The 22189-nt window shown below is 41.9% G+C and overlaps 1 protein-coding gene across 3 annotated transcripts in view; it reads left to right on the top strand.

Moving 5' to 3' along the window:
- jarid2a (jumonji, AT rich interactive domain 2a) overlaps window positions 1-22189 on the top strand; it is an 83163-nt gene that overhangs the window by 43295 nt on the left and 17679 nt on the right. For 2 of the 3 annotated variants that reach the window (XM_047154157.2, XM_017467309.3), the window contains exons 8-15: window positions 3023-3495; window positions 3575-3667; window positions 7345-7463; window positions 12033-12103; window positions 12350-12464; window positions 18282-18387; window positions 18474-18656; window positions 18854-18984. In XM_047154157.2, the coding sequence (XP_047010113.1) occupies window positions 3023-3495; window positions 3575-3667; window positions 7345-7463; window positions 12033-12103; window positions 12350-12464; window positions 18282-18387; window positions 18474-18656; window positions 18854-18984 (1291 nt within the window). The remainder of the gene's footprint in view (window positions 1-3022; window positions 3496-3574; window positions 3668-7344; window positions 7464-12032; window positions 12104-12349; window positions 12465-18281; window positions 18388-18473; window positions 18657-18853; window positions 18985-22189) is intronic. The other variant, XM_017467313.3, reaches the window with a different exon arrangement.

Raw genomic sequence — 22189 nt, 5'->3', positions numbered from 1 at the left:
CCAGAAAGCTTCAGATGGACCGTGGTTGGATCTTCCAGCAGGACAATGATCCAAAACATACATCAAAATCAACACAGAAATGTTTTACTGACCACAAAATCAAGATCCTACCATGACCATCACAGTCTCCTGACCTGAACCCCATAGAAAACCTGTGTGGTGAACTGAAGAGGAGAGTCCACCAGCGTGGACCTCGAAATGTGAAGGATCTGGAGAGATTCTGTATGGAGGAACGCTCTCAGATCCCCTCCCATGTATTCTCCAACCTCATCAGGCGTTATATAAGAGAAGACTCCGAGCTGTTATCTTGGTAAAGGGAGGTAGCACAAAGTATTGATGAAAAGGGTGCCAATAATTGTTGTACACCCTTTATTTAACAATTTTTCATTCAGTAACCCTGTGTTTGCAACTGTTTGATATCCATGAGACCAGAGTATTTTTGTGTTTTTTTTTATTTTATTTTTTTAAACAAAATATCAGAAGGTTAAACAGTAAAGATAAATCTTCACCGCTTTCTTTGCTCATATTTACCAAGGGCGCCAATATTAGTGGAGGCCACTGTGTGACCGGTTTGAGACATTTATTTTGAGAACTGCACTGTTGACAGAAGGCAGTCTGTCATCATCCTTCATCTTTATGAATACATTGCATGAACGGTTTGTCTCTGGCTTCCTGTTCTTATGAATACGACCTATATTTCTTTCTTTCCTATTATGCAATGTGACCACACCGGATCCAGACACTCCTGGAGCCAAGCCCAGTGTGCACGCTCAATCTGGCCACCTGTAGTCAGTTGAGAACATTCAGCTTTACAAAACCACCTGGCAGCCTCTCAGTGCCACTCCAACAAGACCCACATTGACTGCGTAGACCGTGCACACAAGGCTATAATGAGAGCTATGACTACTCATAACAATGAAGAACAAGAGGACAGATCAGTTCAGTTTGTTTTTGGTTGGATCACCTGGCCACTCTAATTGAAGTAAAGTAAACGTCACTTCTACTAAAACTCTGTAAATGAATTCGTATTTAATGTTACACTCAGCATGCACTTTATTAGGGACACCTGCACATTCATGCAGTTATCTAATCAGCCAATCATGTGGCAGCATTGTAATGCAGAAGAAAAAAAACAAACAAATCCTGCAGATACAGGTCAGGCGATTCAGTTAATGTTCACATCAAACGTCAGAATGAACAAAACGTGTGGTCTCGGTAACCTTAACTGGTTCTGAGTATTTTCACACACGCCAGTCTCTAGAGTTTATCGTAAAAGGTTATTGTAATTTTTCCCTAAAATGTTTGACCTTGAGGGTAGGGGGGAAAAGTTGTGGGAAAACGGGGGTGTGTAGACTTTTTATATCCACCGTAGGTGTAAATTTTATTTGACCGTGCCAAATTGGTCGCGTTTTAATTCGTGTCCCGTGATCGGCTTTTGATCATCTTCACGTGTGGCATCTAAACCTCGACAACCTGAGATTATTTACCGGAGTGATGACTCGCGGACGGTTGTCGCGAATCCAGATGTTTGCATGTCGTCAATCTTTCGTCTTTCTTTCACTAGGTTAGGACAGCAGGGGGTGGCATTTGTCTCCGGAACGTGAAGGGTTTCACGCGCAGGGTTTTTGATTTACATGAACATCTCCCAGTTTCTCCATGATCCTGAACTATTTTAATCGTGTTGTAAGAAATGTTAAATAATTTGATTTGGTTTGTAATATAGGTCTTTTTGTTTAACTAGCATCGATCCCGATAGCGCCATTGGGATTGGATCATCATGGATTTGTTTGGAGACCACTCACTGTGGGTCTTTAGGTATTCATCCCTTTGCTAAGGTTATTGGCTGACCCTTAAGTGCTCAGCTTCTATGACCAGAAGGCGAATCAGTCCCGAATAAAAGACTTCCTTTTAGCACCGTTTCCCATCCGTCCATCAAATGAGAAACTCGTCCGGCTTTTTCTAAATTCCGTTTATCAATAGAATTAGTCACACTGAGATGATATTACAAATGTGGTTCGCTTCTGTTCTCCACGTCCTTCCTCGGTGATTGGCTCATAATACCAAGCTCGGGTTCTTATGTCTCGAACTGTTTCTAGCATTCGATTTAGTGTCGGCAGAACGCGTGATCTCCGGCACTGGTTTGTAGAAGGTTTTCATAAAGTTTGATCACGGAGAATGGTCCCTGAGCCAAGGAGTGTTCATTTAAGCATGCCTGTCCTTCCCTATGTCCTCGTCTGAGGTAAACTTGCCAGACTATGGTGGTTTAAGGATGATGATGATGTTGATCAGGGCTGGTCTGGGCTCACAAGTCCTGAATATGGGATAGCCAGTGTCAAGTAGTCCACCTTGAAATTCTTTGATAAACCTTTTTAAAGTTCCTATTTTCTGAGTGTATCTTCATTATGGATAATATTTACATTTCGGGTTTTTTTTTTTAAAGTAATTAATTAATTAATTAATTTATTTATTTACCCGGCCTAGCTCTGCGTGGATTCCTAATAGCTGGGAAAACCATTTCGTCTGTGGGTTCGGTGCAGGCCTAGATGACTCATGGGTGGTACCTATTTTCACTTTTTGGCTGCTCATATCCCTGGTCAAATCTACGGTAGTCGCCCCCCCCCCCGTAAATAATTCTCCAGTGCTCTTTGTGGTTCATTTGTTTGGGGAAAAGGAGTATATCCGTGGGGTTTTTGTTGGTTTGGTCGCTTGGTCTGAATGACGTTCCAATGTGATCACTATTCAGGAATCACTATTTTATGGTCCTCTGACTGGTGTGGTAAATCGACCTTTCATACCTTTTTGTCTTTTTTGACCCAGCTCTTGGTAGGTTCTCTAGTTATTCAGGCTTTCAGATTCAAATTGGACATTTGTATATCTGGTGTCTGTAGGTCCTGATAGCAATCTTGATCTCATGGACTCTTAATCTCATGGACAGGCAGTTACTTGTGACAGCATGGGTCTCTTTCCTATAATGGGTTTAAAAAAAAAAAAGTATCATCCCCATTTACTCTTTCTTTACTAGGTGGCTGTGAATTGGACTTAGCCCGATTCTTTCAGCTCCTGAATGACATGGGTGGCATGCAGCAAGTGACAGACCTGAAGACGTGGGGCCGTCTCGCTGACCTGCTGGGCATCCCACGCTCCGCACAGGACCGGCTCGCTAAACTGCAGGAGGCCTACTGCCAATACCTGCTGTCTTATGACTCACTGTCTCTGGCACAGCGGGCACAGCTGGAGAAGGACGTGCTGGCCGAGAAAGAGAGCCTGGAGAGGAGACACGGGCCCCTGGAGGGACAGGCAGACACATTGCAACATGCTGCACTGCTCCTACCACGCTGCGAACCCAAGAACGGCCTGGTGAACGGTGCTCTTCACCGGAGCGGTGTGCGAGAGCGCCTCCGAGAGCTTGACCCCATGGGCAGGAATGGCCGCCTGGGACGGCAGGAGAGAAAAGAAGGTGGCATACTGACTGAGCTGCACAAATGCATATACAAGGTGCAGAGTCTGTGCTTTTTTCTGTCCATGAGTCTCATTTTTTAAATAGGGCTTTTTCAGTCTGTGTTTTTATTTGCAGGGGAAATCGTTCTCTCTAACAACTTTCTACCGGGCAGCCAGGAATACCATGAATATGTGCTTCAGCCAGGAGCCAGACACAGCTGAAGTAGAGGTATGTTCTTTTCAACCTACAGTCATGTGAAAAAAATAAGTACACCCCATGGAAATTGTTGGCTTTTTTTGACGTTTGGACAAGCAAACATTTGATCCTCTCTGAAACAGTGCCTAGTAATAAAGTCGATACGCTCCGTTAATATCAGATGACGCATAAAATTGGCATCTTGTAGTCATTTTCACAATTTCAATTAACAAAACGGAGCAGTCACATGGGGAAAAGTAAGTACACCCCATACATTTTCACCCCTTCAAATCCAGAAATTTTTAATCAGGGGTTCAATATTTGGTGCCAGTGATTAGAACCTGCTTATGGAGTGCAGGTGGAACCAGTCTTATTCATACCCCTCTCATATCTAGTGTCTGGTGTTCCCTTTGCAATTGAGGTGTGAGATTGGAGATGTTAAAGCATGTAGAAGATAGGATGGATCCATTTCGGTTTGCGTACAGAGCAGGGAGGGGTGTTGAAGACGCCTTAACAACTCAACAATGTAGCTCAACATTTGGAGACCCCAAGAACAAGGGCACGGCTGGCTTTTATTGGTTTCTCATCTGCTTTTAATACAATTAGGAGCATGTGTTAGCCGAAAAGCTTGTTAAAGTGTTTAACCTGGATCTTAATTTTGTAGGGCGGATATTACATTCTTTATCGAACAGGACTCGGGGTGTGTGTGTGTGTGTGTGTGTGTGTGTGTGAGAGTCAATTGTTTGCTATCTTCCAAGTTACGTTCTCGTGCGGGTTCCCCTCAAAGGTGCGTTCTTTCCCCTCGGCTTTCTATTTTGTACACTTAGGATCGCAGGAGTACATTTGACAATGGGTATACGCTGAAGTTTGCAGATGATACCGTTATTGTGAGCCTCCTAGCAAATGAGGAGACATCTCGTGGACCTGTGATGGAGGACTTTTTTTTTTTTTCTTGTTTATTGGCGTGAGAATTGTAGTCAAACTTAAACATATCTAAGACCAAAGACATGATCGACGACTTTGGAAAGTCTGCTATTTCTATCTCTACTCCTATCATTCATGGAAGGGACATTGAGCTTGTGGATGAATATGGACACTGGGGTACAGTGATTGATAAAAAATTCAACTTTGATGCGAATACTGATGCCTTTTGAAAGAAGATTCAAGTGTTTTGGTTTTTCTTAAGAAAAATGAGTTCTTTAAAAGTATGTACAGTGTTACTGGCACTGTTTTATTCAATATGCTGTTTCTTACTGTGTGTCGTAGTATGGTTTGATTGTATTAGCTTGTCTGGTAAGAACAGAATGACTAAGCTGATTAAGACTGCCTCCAAGGTGATCGGAGTTCAGACATTGCTTCAAGACATTTTTAAACGACGTGTTGTTGGAAAAGCTTACTCAATAATTAACTGCCCATCACCTCCATTATATAAAGAGTTTGTTGTCCTCCCATCAGGCCATAGATATAGAGCAATTGGGGGGAGGACAAGGAGCTTTAGGAATTCATTCATACCAACTGCTGTTTCAATGTTGAATCGTCTGTAATCATGGGTAATATGGTGATACATGAATTGATGGTTCTTGGAACCCCCTTCCTTTTTTTTTTTTCTTTTTTTTTTCTTCCTATTTATATTCATGCTCTTATAATGTCTTTAGTTTGAATATTCACATATGTGTTAATGTGATGTGTGGCACCTGTGCGAACCAAATTTCCTAAGGGATGAATAAACTGATCTGAACTGTGGTGTCATCATGCTAGGATTTAAAGAGTTGTGTAAGGCCTTCAGAAAAATGGTTGTGGATACCTATACGTCTGGCAAGGGATTGAAAAAAGATCTCAAAATTATTGGAAACACATCATTCCGCAGTAAGGAAAATGACCTATAAATGGCGCAGATTTCAAATGACCGCCGATTAGTCCAGGACTGGCCGTCCCGGCAAATTCAGCCCAAGAGCAGACCGTCTGATGTGAAAAGAAGTCTCCAAGAACCCCAAAATTTCATCATTTTGGGGATCTGCTAGTAAGTCTTGCAACTGTTGATGTCAAAGTGCATGCTTCTACAATCAGAAAGGGAGGCGAGCCAGGAAAAGGCCTTTGCAAGACTACAGTTTGCCAATGAGCAAAGACCAGGCCTTTTAGAATAATGTGCTCTGGACAGACGAATCAAAGATGGAGTTGTTTGGCCACAGTAACAGCAGACATGTTTGGCGCTGACCAAAGACAGCGTTTCAGGAGAAGCACCTCATACCAACTGTGAAGCACGGTGGTGGAAATGTTATGGTTTGGGGTTGCTTCACTGCTTCAGGGACTGGACGGCTTGCATTCATTGATTCAACTCTGAATTCTGCATCATATCAAAGAGTGCTTGAAGATATAAAAGTTGAAGTTGAACTGAAAGTGGACCTTTCAACAGCACACTAGCAAATCCACCAAGGAATGGCTCAAATTGAAGAAATGGAGGGTTGTGGAGTGGCCTGGTCTATATTTCCCCCGGGTCGTGACCTAGTACCAGGCCGTGGAAGAGTTGCAAGAACATTCTAGGAAAAACGTCTATATACGCCACTGTATTTATTTATTGTACGTTTCCCCCGTTAAGGCCCACGATCAAATTTACATAGAGGATGTGATTTCACAAAACACTCGTTCCACTCTTGTAACAGGCTCCGCCAGTGTTAACATGAGCGTGAAAGCAAAAATATTATGAGTCATATCTAATATCCAGTCATATCCAAACGCCATGTTATACACGGCGGAGATAAATTTGCTAACGAATCGATGAAGCCTTCAAAATTGCTTTGGCATCTGGAAACTAAGCACCCAGTATTAAGAGACAAGCCCCTTGATTACTTTCAGGGAGCATTCTCGAGTCTCACTGTCCCCCATCCCTCCTCATTGGGACTGGATTATTGCAGGGAAACAAGTCCAGGGCTCCCTATGATCGAGCGTTATGGTGGGTTGTAATGTTTTGTTTTAATTTGTTGTATGCCGTGGACATTGTGGTGTAATCTGACAATTTCATGTAAATTAAATGTTTAATAAATTAGTGATTGTTCTGACTGCGTCAATGCGGTGGGAGACCCCTGACCTAGACGAAGCTCGGATTTGAAACGGGCAGAACGTGCAAGAAAACCCTCAAACATCTTGCAACTGAAAGAATACCGCATGGAAGAGTGGTCAAAAATTCCAGCAAGCCTGGTGGACAATTATGCAAAACGCCTACAAGAAGTTATTTCTGCGAAAGGGGGCAAAACTAACTTCTGAGGCCAAGTGTGTACTTTTTTTCTTATTCCCACAGAAGAATCTCACATCTATTGATATTTCTGTTGAATAAATTATTGAAAAAGCTCATTTCCCTCGTGGTTTTGCTCAGGTATATCAACTTTATTAACAGGCACTGTGTCAAAGATAATCAAATCCTTGCTATGTCCAAATGTCAAAAAAAAGCCAACGGTTTCCATGGGGTGTACTTATTTTTTCACACGACTGTAAGTATGATGGAACACAACTTTCATTAGGCTGAATCCAAAAGGTTTTGCCCAACAGAAGTTCACCAAAGGTTTTCTTTTTTAAAAAAATTATTATTATTATTTTTTTTAACTCGAAGGCTTTTACACACAAGTACACTATTTCTGAGGACCGCTTTTCTTTCCCCCCTTACTTCTGTTTAACTTCTCCATTTTTCTGCATACCCTTTTTCTCTCTTTCTGTAGCAAGAGTACTGGAGACTTGTAGAAGAAAAAGAATGCCATGTTGCAGTGCATTGTGGGCGAGTGGATTCAAAGACTCACGGGAGTGGATTTCCTGTGAGCAAGTCTGAGCCATTTTCAAAGTAAGAACCTGCATCGATCATGTCATGCAATATCAAAACTATCGTTTAAGTATTACTGTTTAGTACGTTTGTGCATAAAATAAACTTAAATACGCTTACAGTTACCGGCCGAAGTTTGCATATACCTGTAGGAAAAGAAGACGGAAGACAAAAAGCCAACAAGACATTTCGTGTTCTATTACTTTTGATCATGATAATAACGGGAAGGTTCCATACACTGTATGATCAAATGTTTGTGTACACCTTTTTGTAAAACCTATTCAAGCACACGATTGTATAGCGTGTCTTTTTATATGCTGAATTCCATTACAATTTCCCTTCACTGGAACGAAGAGGCTCAAACATGTTCCAACATGACAATGCTCAAAGTGAGGTCCATGAAGACGTGTTTTGCCAAATTTGGACTGGAAGAGCTCGATTGGCCTATACGGTGCCCTGACCTCAGCCTCTCTGAACACCACTGGGATGAACTGGAATCCTGAAATCAGTGTCTAACCTCACTAATACTCTTGTGGATGCGTACAGCAAAGGTGGACTAAATCTGTAATGGGATGGTTAACAAGCACACACAGGTGTCATGGCCAGGTGTCCACAAACGTTTGGTCATGTGTTGTATGTAACCATGGTTCTTCGACTGATCGGAGAACCACCGGAGCAGTTTCCTTCAGAACTGGTGGTGTTTTCCCATTTCCCTTCCCATTTCCTTCCTTCCTAGTAGAAGTACATCTAGCAGAGTCATCACTGTGACACGGAGTTAGACTATAAAAGGTCCTATAGGACTGTAAAAGGTCCCTGCTGTGTGTGGTCATGCTCACATATAGACGCTCACTTATAGAGCCACAGATACATACTGTATGTTACCTTCCATTGTATACGCTGCATTGTTGGTTCCTTTCAGAAGCAGTGAAGGCCATGTATCAAATTCAGTCCAGTGCTTCCAGACAGCACTAAACAGTGCAAATACCATTCTTTTTTCCGAGACTGAGAATCACTTAATATTATTGAAGATGAAAGTTACTCGGGCGCTGATACTGTTGTTGTTGTTTGTGTGTTGTTTTTTTTTTTTTTAAACTACTTTATTGAGAACAAGAATCACTGAGCATGCTGATACCGCATTCTGTTTAGAGTGAGAATTCAGAGCTTCAATATCTACGGTTTACCTCTAGCATTTATCATTTTTGACGCCTTGCTGCAGGAGAATGAGACGCACATGAACACTGTGCATTTCAGCTAAAACAGCCCATATATATACATTTAAAAAAAAAATACAATTCATAATAGAATAAAAACATGAATGAAATTCTCCTAGCTGAGCAGCAAATTCCCTCAAGTAAATAAGCACAAGGGACTGATATCTGCTTGGTTTTTTAAATGAATTTTTTTATTTATGCTGTTAGCATGTAGCCGTCTTGTTCAGTGACGTGAACTAGGCTTTTTGTGGTAAATTTCTGGGGTTTTTTTGTTTGTTTGTTTTCCTCTCGCTGCTTAGATTTTCTTGTTAGCAATGTTGGCACCTCCTGAGAATTATTAAATATGCCGATATCATACTCCAGGGTTCTTCAATCTTATCTGCAAAGGCCCAGTGTGCCTGTAGGCTTTCATTCCAAACAGGGAGCCACACATGCCTTGTTTAATCAGTTCAATCAACTGTTAAGTGTCTCCTGTTTGGCTGGGTTGAAATCCTGGAGCCACATTGGCCCTTTGTGATTAAGACTGAAGACCCCTGTTGTACTCTGAACATAAGCACCACATTTTATTGGGTGTGAGGATGACCCAAGTGATATACCTCTTAGTGCTGCTCAGAAAGTAGCCATAGCATGGGTCAAATGGCATTTAATAGAAGAAGACACCTCTTGACATGCATTCGGGAATGCTTGTGCAATCACTTTCTTTACCTAGTAGTTATTTACTTACTTTTATATAAGGTGTCAGAGTCCTCACTGGGTACATGGTAAATGGTCTGCACTTATATAGCGCTTTTTTTAACCTTTGCGGTCCTACAAAGCGTTTTACACTGGTTGTCATTCACACACACACCAATACAATACACTGCGCTAGCTTGCCATCGGGAGCAACTTGGGGTTCAGTGTCTTGCCCAAAGACACTTCGGCATGTGGAGTCACGTGGGCTGCGAATCGAACCTCCAGCCATACGATTAGTGGACAACCCGCTCTACCACCTGATCCACAGCCGCACCAATGACTGGGGACTAGGCTCAAATTTCCATCTCCAAGAACGGATAGGTTAATAGGTTAAATCATATACTGTGGGATCAATATCTTTCGGCAGGAATGCTGGATTCAGCGACAGCGTGACGTGCTTAAACTCTGCCGACCAATAGCACGTGCAATTCACTGACTCACCTGGCTGTAGCGATGGCCAGTTTGGTTATGTAGCAACCGTAGATATGTAGCTAACAAATACAGGAGCTATGCGTGCATTCTTCCAGAGCTCGTTCACCCACCAAAATCACTTGATGGTGGTTGATGTAAAATACCACGGAGACGGTGTTGGTCCAGATTAGTAAATGATGCCCTTTTAAGGGTTATGGAAAATGTTGAATACATTCAAAAGCCAAAGGGATGAATGAAAAGGATGTTGATATGCTGATATCAAGCCTCATTTTTTTTTCATGTTCTTTTTACTTAGAAGTTTTACCACGTCTCCCCACAGCTCTGCTGGGAAGCATCTGCAACTTTTAGACATTTTGGTCTCTTCGATCTGAAAATGAGATGCATTCCATCGACTTTTTTGCAGGGGAAAAAAAAAAGAAATATGTTTACGGCATTCAGCAGCCGCCCTTTTCCAGACTGACTTATGTTTATCTCATTTATACAACTGAGGAGTTGAGGGTAAAGGGCCTTGCTCAAGGGCCTTGAACTCACGACCTTCCAGTCAGTAGTCCAACATCTTAACCACTGTGCAAACACTGCCCTATATCTGAAATATCTGAGGAAAAACCCAGTCAGGCTTTCTGTTCTGTGTATGATTTTATATTGCTTGTTTTTGTAGTAGTGACAGCACTTCTGCACTCAATATAGCCAGTTAGCTTGGATATGGCGCCACTGAGTGATGGACCCCTGTGTTTGGTGGTTGACTGTGAAACTGTAAATGATACCCTGCAAGCTTCATAGCTATCGGTCTGTTATCAAACTTGAACGATCTGTCCCGGTACCAATGACAGCTGGTTGTTACCAGGCTTCGACAGTGGCATTTGAGCCAGCCCAGTGATTCGCACCCTGTTGATATGACTCCCGTAGCTTGGAGTGCTGTCTGTGTTGTGTTGTGTTGTGTTGTCTAGCTTGGAATGCACATATGAGCTCATTACAGAAATTGGTACACTGTTCAATACAGGCCAGGCACTAGCATGGGTGCATAGACAACGACATGGATTAATCACTTGGTATCGGACGGAGGAACCAGCTTTTATTTTGCCAAGGCAGCCTTAACGCGAGTTTGCAGTGTACTCGGTGTCGACGCTATGCTGTGATACTGCTTTGTACTCCGATCTTCAGACTGCTTCAGTGGTGAGCTACCAGCACTCTCTGCTGAAGTGGTCATCAAGTTCAGTGAATGAAATCCAGTCACTGATGGCAGGTTCTGTCTCTGTATGTGACACAGCTGTATTAGAGTACACCCCTGGGCTCCGTACTTCAGTGTGCTGTTGCATTGTTGTCAACAGCCCTTGCTGTTGGCTTGCCTACTGCCACATGTTCTGTTCTGGATTCCAACACCGTGAAAGCTCTTACTCCTTTTTCAGCCAAGTCTTCTGCCCAATTCTGTTCCCGCTGCTGTGCTCCCAGTGGGCTTTTCTGCCCATACCCGCTGCTGGCTTCATTTCTCGCTATGGCTGTGCAAAGCCAGAGGAAGGTGACAGCAGAATTTCCGTAGCTCGAAAGGTGTGTTTTGCACGTCGCTTAACATTTATTATTCTGCAATTCCCAACCAATTTAGGTATTGATCATGTCATTCATACAACTCTGGAGGAAATCAGGGCTTGTAGGCTACTTGTTTTCAAGTGGAGGTATCACGATCACACTCTGACTGTGCATATTTTACCAATAACAATAATAAGATTAGAAAAAAAAATCAAAAAGCGCACAACGCTCAGTGTTTTGGATCCCCCTTTACAACTCTTTGACAAGACGAGAATGGGAGAGAGGCAGACGTTCTCTCGACTGCACACGAGGGATTGCAGTTACGACTTTGCTATTTGTGCTTAGCAAGGAGATGACCAAACGGAGACACTCCACTAGTTCCAAAGAAAACTGCTTTGAACTGTAGAACGTTTGGTTCTTTTGAAAATAACCAATTCGGGATATATTTATTTATTTATTTTTTTACTGTCTGTTTTACATTGTTGTCTTGCTGTAGGATGCATCTGCATTTCATTTGTGTGTTTGGTATTCTTGCTAGTCCTATTAATTGTAAAATAGAGGCCCATTACTTGTATTGATATAAAAGCGTGTAGGCTGTGTATCTTCACCTGGAGTGATCTTCTTAGTATTTCTGTCATGTTATTTACTTCATAATGTATTTGATGCTCAACACATATCATCACTTTGCCAGGCATGGATGGAATCTTACTGTGCTTTCCAATAACTCAGGATCCATCTTGCGTCACCTTGGTGCTGTGCCAGGTTAGACTGATTTTCCTGACCATTAAACACAGTTCGAATCTCCTTCAGTTCTACAATTTATTCAGAAAAGTTTTACAGTAAGCATTGTAATCAAGTCATTTTCTGGTTTTACATTTTTGTCTTCAAAGATATGGGAAATAATGACGAGAACATTAGTAATGATTTTGGAGTATTTAAGGGCTATATTGGGTTTCTAGCAGAATCTAATAGATGGTAAGCTGATGAGTTGTTTGTGTTTATAAGCAGGAGTGACCATCCCCTGGCTGAATATAGGCATGGTGTTTTCTACCTCATGTTGGTCCAGGGACCAGAACAGCCTTCCATACATAGATTATCTACACACTGGTGCTGATTGCATTTGGTAAGTGTTTAAAACATTTTGTTTGTTTGTTTGTTTCATTTAAATAGTGTTGTTATACAACCCCAATTCAGAAAAAGTTGGGACAGTTGATTGTTTACCACTGTGTAACATCACCTTTTCTTTTAATTCAATTCAATTTTATTGGTATAGCGCTTTTTACAATAGACGTTGTCTCAAAGCAGCTTTACAGAAATATCAACACGGTATACAGATATTAAAGGTGCGAATTTATCCCAACTGAGCAAGCCACTGAGTGGCGACGGTGGCGAGGAAAAACTCCCTAAGATGTTTTAAGAGGAAGAAACCTTGAGAGGAACCCGACTCAGAAGGGAACCCATCCTCATCTGGGTAACAACAGTTAGTGTGAAAAAGTTCATTATGGATTTATATGAAGTCTGTATGGCGTTAGGAGCAGCCGTAGTCCCAGCAGTCTGGAATTGGAGAAGATTTGAGCTCCATCCAGAGGCAGAAAGGATCTGGATCTCTAGTATCTCCATAAATTCGTGTGTGGCTCGGCAGAAGGAGAGAGGGAGAAAAAAGATTATTAGGACTGGGAATTAGTATAATAGAAAGTCTAGTCAGGGTAGGCTTGAGTAAACAAATACGTTTTAAGCCTAGACTTAAACACCGAGACTGTGTCTGAGTCCCGAACACTAATAGGAAGACAGGAGGTAACACAGACATGAGGGCGCCCTGGGACATAAGCAGGCCAGTCTCTCCACCATCAACGAATCTGGGTGAACGTATGGAAGTGGGGGGGCGAGAGCATCCAAACATCCTAGTTCACCACAACACTGTGTACCCGTGAGCCCTCTAAATCTGCTCCTTTACCTAAGAAAAAAACTATTCACAAAAAGTTTGAGTAAACAAATGTTTTCAGCCTGGACTTAAACACCGAGACTGTGTCTGAGTCCCGAACACTAATAGGAAGACTGTTCCATAACTGTGGGGCTCTATAAGAGAACGCTCTTCCCCCTGCTGTAGCCTTCACTATTCGAGGTACCGTCAAATAGCCTGCATCTTTTGATCTAAGTAGGCGTGGCGGATCATAGAAAACCAAAAGGTCGCTTAGATATTGTGGCGCGAGACCGTTTAGTGCTTTATAGGCTAATAAAAGTATTTTATAGTTAATGCGGGATTTTACTGGGAGCCAATGCAGTGTGGATAAGATGGGTGTGATGTGGTCGTATCTTCTAGTTCTAGTTAGGACTCTAGCAGCTGCATTCTGGACTAACTGGAGCTTATTTATATTCCTACTGGAACATCCAGACAGTAAGGCATTACAGTAATCTAATCTAGAGGTGACGAATGCATGAACTAGTATTTCCGCATCATGTAGTGACAATATGTTTCTTATCTTGGAAATATTTCTGAGATGAAAGAAGACTATCCTAGTAATATTATCTACATGAGCATCAAATGATAGGCTGGAGTCAATAATCACTCCAAGGTCTTTAACTGCTGCACATGTTGAAACAGAAAGACCATCCAGAGTAACCATGTGATCAGAAAGATTACTTCTAGCTACACGTGGGCCTAATAAAAGTATTTCTGTTTTATCAGAATTAAGTAGAAGGAAGTTAGTTAACATCCAACGTCTAATGTCCCTTACACAATCCTCAACTTTACTAAGCTTCTGTCTGTCCTCTGGCTTCGCTGAAACATACAACTGTGTATCATCAGCATAACAGTGGAAGCTAATTCCATGTTTACGAATAATTTGCCCTAGGGGTAGCATATATAAAGTAAAGAGCAGTGGGCCTAAAACAGAACCCTGTGGAACTCCAAAGGTAACCTCAGTACGCATGGAGAAATCACCATTTACATCTACGAACTGATAACGATCGGTCAGATAAGACCTGAGCCAGGAGAGGACTGTTCCCGTAATACCAACAACATTTTCTAATCTATCAAGTAGAATAGTGTGATCTATAGTATCAAAAGCTGCACTAAGGTCGAGTAACACAAGCAGCGAGACACAACCCTGATCGTAAGTCAGTAGAAGGTCATTTACTACTTTAACCAACGCTGTCTCTGTGCTATGATGAGGTCTAAATCCTGACTGATACATTTCATGAATGTTATTCCTATCTAAGTACGAGCATAACTGCTGTGCTACAACCTTTTCTAAAATCTTAGAGATGAAGGGGAGATTTGATATTGGTCTATAGCTGGACAATTGAGACGGGTCAAGATCAGGTTTTTTAATCAAGGGTTTAATAACTGCTCATTTAAGTGATTTAGGTACATAGCCAGTGCTTAGGGAAGAACTGATTATATTTAAAAGTGGTTCAATTACTCCTGGACAAATCTGTTTAAACAAACATGTAGGTACAGGATCTGGTATGCAAGTTGATGAATTGGCTGAAGAGATTAATGTAGCTAGTTCGGTCTGTCTAAGCGGAGCAAAACATTCTAAACATTGATCTGATATTGCTACATTATCATCTAATGGGTTTGTTACAGTACTGTCTGGTTTTAATTTAATGGCCTGTATATTTAATGGCCATTAAATGTCTGTGTTATTAAGAGGCGTGTATGGCCTCTTAACACTTATGAAGTGTTTGGAGACTGAAGACACCAGTTGGTTAAGTTTAGCAAGCGGAATTTTCCCCCATTTATCCTTTTATGCATGTACAAAAGGCCTCTGTTGCTTTATTTTGGCTGCAGGACTGCAGGCAGGCCATGCTGGTACCCACACTCTCTGCTTACACGACCGTGCGCTTGTAATCCGGGCAGAATGTGGTTTGGTGTTGTCCTGCTGGAAAATGCAGGGACATCTCTGGAAAAGACGACATCTGGATGGCAGCATATGTTGCTGCAAAATGTGTACATATCTTTCTGCATAAATGCTGCCCTCACAGATGTGCAAGTTACTCACGCCATGGGCACTGACACGCCCCCATAGCATGACGGACGCTGGCTTTTGGACCTGACGCTGATAACAGCGTGGATGGTCCTTTTCCTCTTTGGCCCGGAGAACACGACGGCTGTTTTGTCCAAAAACTATTTGAAATGTCGACTCGTCGGACCACAAAACACGATTCCGCTGTGTTACTCTCCATCTCAGATGAGACCGAGCTCAGAGAAGTCAGCTGATTTTCAACCTTGTCTTTTTATGCACCGAGATTTAACCGGCTTCCTTGAATCTTTTCATTATATTGTGCACTGTAGAAGGTGAAATGCACAAAATCTTACCGATTTATCTTTGGGGAATGTTGTTCTCAAAGTGTTGGTTTATTCGCTGACGCATCTGTTGGCAGACTGGCGAGCCTCGACCCATCCCTGCTCTTGAAGGACTAGGCCTGTTTTGGAGGCTCCTTATATACTATGACTAGACGATCGCCTCACCTGTTTCACATCACCTTCTTATTTCAACTTGTCAAATCCCTATTAGTCCTAAATTGCCCCTGTCCCAACTTTTTTGGAAAGTGTTGTATTCATCAATTTCAAAATAAACATTTATCTTCCAAAAAAAAACTTATGCAGTTGATTAGATAAAACATCAAATACTTTATTTTTTTATAGTCAAAGTACATTTACAGATCACTCCGCTTTGTTTTTATTAGCATTTTCCATACTGTCCCAATTTTTTTGGAATTGGGGTACATAGCATTGTGTTTTAGCTCTCAGTGCCTGAAACATTTGTCTACAGAAGATGGATCTGTAAAATGGAGTAACCGTTATTCATCAAAATCAGTTTTGGAACTCTCCTCCGAAAGTATTGGAACAGCAAGGCCATTTTTTTTTTCCTACTATATACCGAAGACATTTGGGTTTGAAATCAAAAGATGAATGCGACGATAGATCAGAATTCCAGCTTTCATTTCTTGATATTTACATCTAGATGTGTTAAACAACTTAGAACATGGCACCGTTTGTTAGAACCCACTGAGTTTTCTAGTAAGCAAAAATATTGGAACATGTGACTGACAGGTGATTCTTGTTGCCCAGGTGAGCCCTGTTAGATTGATTGTTTAAAGAATGAATAGCTCTGAATTAATCTACTCTTGGGTTTTATCCTTCTGTTTCACCTGTGCATTTGTTGTTAAAAAGGATAAACCAACATAACGATCAGAGAGCCGAGAAAAGAAGGAAAATCAATCCGAGGCATTGCACAAACGTTGGGCAAAGCCAATACAACAATTTTTACCGTTCTGAAAAAGAAGGAAACCACTGGTGTACTGACAGTCAGACATGGAACAGTGCAGCGAAGGAAAACAACAGCAGTTGATGACGGGAACATTGTGAGAGCTGTGAAGGAAAAAAACCCCAAAACAGTCAGTGACATCACCAACAACCTCCACAGGGAAGGCGTGAAGGTATCACTCCACCATTTGAAGAAGAGCAGAAAGAGTTCACATGCTAAACATGTAAAAATACTATTTTACTCACTGAATTATTAACGTTTTATCGGCGTGTACACAGTACAGGTATTGCACGATAAACTTGAATTAGGCTCGACGATGTTTAATGTGCTCTGCTGCTTGTTGCAAAGCGGTTCTGAGAGAGGCTCACGGATCCTCTGGCCAAGCACATCATGGGCACATGATGTAAAAGGCTACTGTATCTGCTGTATACAGTATATGTCCCAGCAGAACTACTTTATCTACTAGCAAGCCATGTTTGTTCAAATGAAACACGACTGCTAGCTACCGGTCTCGTCTTTCCTACACCTGCAGCATGCGCGTGAAATCGCAGGATCCCTTTTCTTTTGACACGCATTCTCAATGGCCACATCTGTATACATCTGAGGCCAGACCACAGTCATCAGCAATAAGAATGAGAAAGCCAGATTGGAATTGGCAAAGAAATACAGACACGAGCCACAAAAGTTGTGGAACCAGGATGAACCTCTACCAAAGTGATGGAAAGGCCGAAGTGTGGAGAACGAATGGATCTGTTCATGATCCAAAGCATACAAGCTCATCTGTGAAACATGGTGGAGGTAGTGTCATGGCCTGGGCTTGCATGGGTGCTTCTGGAACAGACTCGCTAATCTTTATTGATGATGTAACTCATGATGGCAGCAGCAGAATGACTTCAGAATCTACAGAAACATTCTGTCTACGATTTACAGAGAAATGCATCCAATCTAATCGTGAGTAGCTTCATCATGCAGCAAGACAATGCACTGAAAAAGAAAAAGCACTGCTAACACAATAAAGGACTTTATCAGTGGAGAAAAGTGGAAGGTTTTGGAGCATTTCACCTCCTGAAGAGGAAACTGAAGGGAGAAACCCCCAAAACAAACAACAACCGAAAGAAGCTGCAGTAAAAGCCTGGAAAAGCAACACACAAGAAGAAACCGACAGTTTGTTGATGTCAGTGAGTCGCAGGCTTGATGCAGTTATTGCAAGCACGGGATATGCAACCAGATACTAAGTGTCATTTACTTTCATTTACTAAATTAGCAGTGTATCTGTTCCAATATTTTTTGTTCACCCTCAAGTTGAGTTGTTTTAATACACCTACGGTAGACGTCAGGAAATGAAAGCTGAAATTCTGATCTATCGTCCCGTTCGTCATTTGATCTCAAACGCAACGGTCTCCAGTGTTTAGCAAAAATCAAAAGTACCGGCCTTGCCGTTCCAATAATTTTGGAGCACGAAAGCATGACGGATGAAATCCCATCACGAAGAATGGAATTAAGGAGTCTTCTTGACTTCAATGGTGAATTCAGTTGTCAGTAAATGATACATTTGGAGAAACAAAATGTGGAAAACGTAAATAAAAGCATTTGCCTACCTGTTCTCGGCGATAACTACAGCGGACTCTCAGAAACCGTTGCGATCTTTAGTGATGTGTTTTTCGCAGGTACTGTATTCCTGCCGATGAGATGTCAAAACTTGACAAGGTAGTTCACACACTGCTGCAGGCCAACGGAACCCCCGGGCTCGAGATGCTGGAGAAGAACATTATGGTAGGACGGCGGTTGTATTTTCACTGCTGAGAAAAGAACATTGTGGTGAACTGTTAAACAAGCTGATGATGATTTTCTTAACACAGATCTCTCCAGAGGTGCTACGTCGAGAAGGGGTGAAGGTGCACCGGACGGTGCAGAAGAGCGGCCAGTTCATGGTGTGTTTCCCTGGGACCTTCGTGTCCAAGGTGTGTTGTGGCTATAGTGTGTCTGAGACAGTGCATTTTGCCACAGCTGAGTGGATGAAGTTGGGCTATGAGGCAGCGAAGGTGAGTGTCTCTCTTAAAGAGGAAAAGAGATCAGCTTTTAACAAGTAAGCCGAGTTATTCTCGTTTCCCCCCTTTTTTATTTGGGTGTGTATGACGTTATGCTTTTTCTGCCTCATCATTTGTTGTTGTTTTTTTCTCTCTCTCTCTCTCTCTCTCTCTCTCTCTCTCTCTCTCTCTCTCTCTCTCTCTCTCTGCAGGACTTGAAGAGAAGGCGCATAGAGGAACCGTTTTCCACGGAGAAACTGCTCTGCCAGATCGTCATGTCTGAACCAAGACAGGAAAACAAGCATCTTCTGAACACAGCTTCCTCGCTTGTTGTAGATCTCAGGTGGGTGAAAGTGTCGGCACCGGAAACTTTTCATTTTCTACTATACTGTATATACAATACTGTGCAACAGTCTTAGAAGGAAATGCTGTAAAGCATTTCAGTTTTATTTGTATAGCGCTTTTAACAATGGAGATTGTCCCAAAGCAGCTTTACAGATATATATCAATTCGGGATATAGATTTTAAATGTGGGAGTTTATCCCTAATGAGCAAGCCAGAGGCGACAGTGGCAAGGAAAAAAAAAAACTCCCTGAGATGATATGAGGAAGAAACCTTGAGAAGAAGCAGACTCAAAAGGGAACCCGTCCTCATCTGGGTAACAACAGATAGTACGATTATAAACAAATCCCTTCTATAAATACTACATGGTCAAATAGTGCAGTTCTGTAACCAGGAAATTATTTTCCACATCCACTGTTCACTGATGGAGACTGGAGTACTAAACTGTTTGTCAACTGCTGTCATAAAGTGATCACAGCAGTTATAGTCCTAGCCATCATAGTATAACTGTTTATATGAATTGAGGTCCAAAGCCATCTTTATGGGTTTTAAATGGAACCATCCTCAGTAATGTCAATGATCTTCAGGCTGCACCATGTGGGACCATCCTCAACAGCAGCATGTGACTTCCAGTCAAAGAGAACGCCAACCAGAAGTAGGGCATCAGGATGGATCAGGCAGGTCTGGAGAGCAGAATGGGTCAGACTGGTATCTCAGGAGTATTATGTGTACAATGTAGTGCAAGTGCAAGCAGGGACTCCGGCAAAACTAGCTATGACAGCATAATTAAAGGGAGAGCCAGGAGGTAACACAGACATGAGGGCGCCCTGGGACATAAGCAGGCCAGTCTCTCCACCATCAACGAATCTGGGTGAACGTATGGAAGTGGGGGGGCGAGAGCATCCAAACATCCTAGTTCACCACAACACTGTGTACCCGTGAGCCCTCTAAATCTGCTCCTTTACCTAAGAGAAAAACTATTCACAAAAAGTTTGTGTAAACAAATATGTTTTCAGCCTGGACTTAAACACCGAGACTGTGTCTGAGTCCCGAACACTAATAGGAAGACTGTTCCATAACTGTGGGGCTCTATAAGAGAAAGCTCTTCCCCCTGCTGTAGCCTTCACAACTCGAGGTACCAACAAATATCCTGCACTTTCTGATCGAAGTAGGCGTGGCGGATCATAAAAGACCAGAAGTTCACTCAGGTACTGTCGCGCGAGATCATTCAGTGCTTAATAGGTCAATAGTAGTATTTTATAATCAATGCGAGATTTCACTGGGAGCCAGTGCAGTATTGATAATATCGGTGTGATGTGGTCGTATCTTCTAGTTCTAGTTAGGACTCTAGCAGCTGCATTCTGGACTAACTGGAGTTTGTTGATATTCCTACTGGAACATCCAGACAGTAAGGCATTACAGTAATCTAATCTAGAGGTGACGAATGCATGAACTAGTATTTCTGCATCATGTAGTGACAATATATTTCTTATTTTAGAAATATTTCTGAGATGAAAGAAGACTATCCTAGTAATATTATCTACATGAGCATCAAATGATAGGCTGGAGTCAATAATCACTCCAAGGTCTTTAACTGCTGCACATGATGAAACAGAAAGACCATCCAGAGTAACCATGTGATCAGAAAGATTATTTCTAGCTACACGTGGTCCTAGTTTAAATAAGTCTGTCTTGTCAGAATTAAGTAAAAGGAAGTTAATAAGCATCCAGTGTCTAATGTCTAATAATTTGACCTAGAGGTATCATATATAAAGAAAAAAGCAGTGGGCCTAACAGAGAACCTTGCGGAACACCCAACTTTACCTCAGTATGTATAGAGAAGTCACCATTTACATCTACGAACTGATAACGATCAGGCAAATAAGACCTGAGCAGGAGAGGGCCGTTCCCTTAATGCCAACAATGTTTTCTAGTCTATCAAAAACTACAGTATGATCAGTGGTATCAAAAGCTGAAGATCAAGCAACACAAGCCACGAGACACAACCCTGATCGTAGGTCAGTAGAAGGTCATTTACTACTTTAACCAGCGCTGTCTCTGTGCTATGATGAGGCCTAAACCCCGACTGATACATTTCATGAATGTTATTCCTATGTAGGTATGAATATAAATGCAGTGTTACAACCTTTTCTAAGATCTTGGAGATAAAGGGCAGATTTGATATTGGCCTATCAAAAAGCTGTGTATTAATTAATGTTACTTTTTTTTTTTTTTTTTTAAACTGGCATACAAACATTTTTCTGTAACATTTCTTCACTTGACTGATTGCTGCCAATGATCGGTGATTCGTTCAGTCAGGTCTGTTGGCTAAAAATCTTTATATTAGGTTCTTCACACTTTTTAAAACTTGTGTGTGTGTGTGAGAGAGAGAGAGAGAAAAAGCGAAAGCAAACACTTTCATAGCCGGTGTCTGATTACAAACTGAACTGATCAGGCTTATGTACAGCTTCACTATGGCATTTGAACAAAGCACAACATTCTTAGCAGGTTTCCACAAACGACCCCACAAATATTCAGTGGTGCTTGAAAGTTTGTGAACCCTTTAAAATTTCGTTGTATTTCTGCATAAATCTGTCCAAAAAAGTCATCAGATTTTCACACCAAGTCCTGAAAGTAGATAAAGAGAACCCAGTTAAACAAGTGAGACAAAAATATTATTTATCGAGGAAAATGATCCAATACTACAAATCTGTGAGGGGCAAAAGTATGTGCACCTCTGCTTTCAGTATGTGGTGTGAGCTCCTTGTGCAGCAATAACTGCAGATAAACGTTTGTGGTGAGTGTTGATCAGTCCTGCACATCGGCTCGGAGGACTTTTAGCCCGTTCCTCAGTACAGAACAGCTTCAACTCTGGGATGTTGGTGGGTTTCCTCACATGACCTGCTCGCTTCAGGTTCTTCCACAACACTTCTATTGGATTACGGTCAGGACTTTGACTCGGCCGTTCCAGAACATTAACGTTATTCTTCTTTAACCGTTCTGTGGTAGAACGATTTATGTGCTTAAGATCGTTGTCTTGCTGCATGAGCCACTTTCTCTTGAGATTCAGAAGATAAACTTCTGGATCGTCCACGTGATCTTTAGGAAACTGCAGATGGGCAGCAATGTTCTTTTTGGAGAGTAGTGGCTTTCTCCTTGCAACCCTGCCATGCACACCACTGTTGTTCAGTGTTCTCCTGATGGTG

Source organism: Ictalurus punctatus, chromosome 1 (genome assembly GCF_001660625.3).
Source record: "Ictalurus punctatus breed USDA103 chromosome 1, Coco_2.0, whole genome shotgun sequence".
Lineage (NCBI taxonomy): Eukaryota > Metazoa > Chordata > Actinopteri > Siluriformes > Ictaluridae > Ictalurus > Ictalurus punctatus.
The sequence above is the reverse complement of the archived record's forward strand: the minus strand, read 5'-3'. Positions and strand labels throughout refer to the sequence as shown.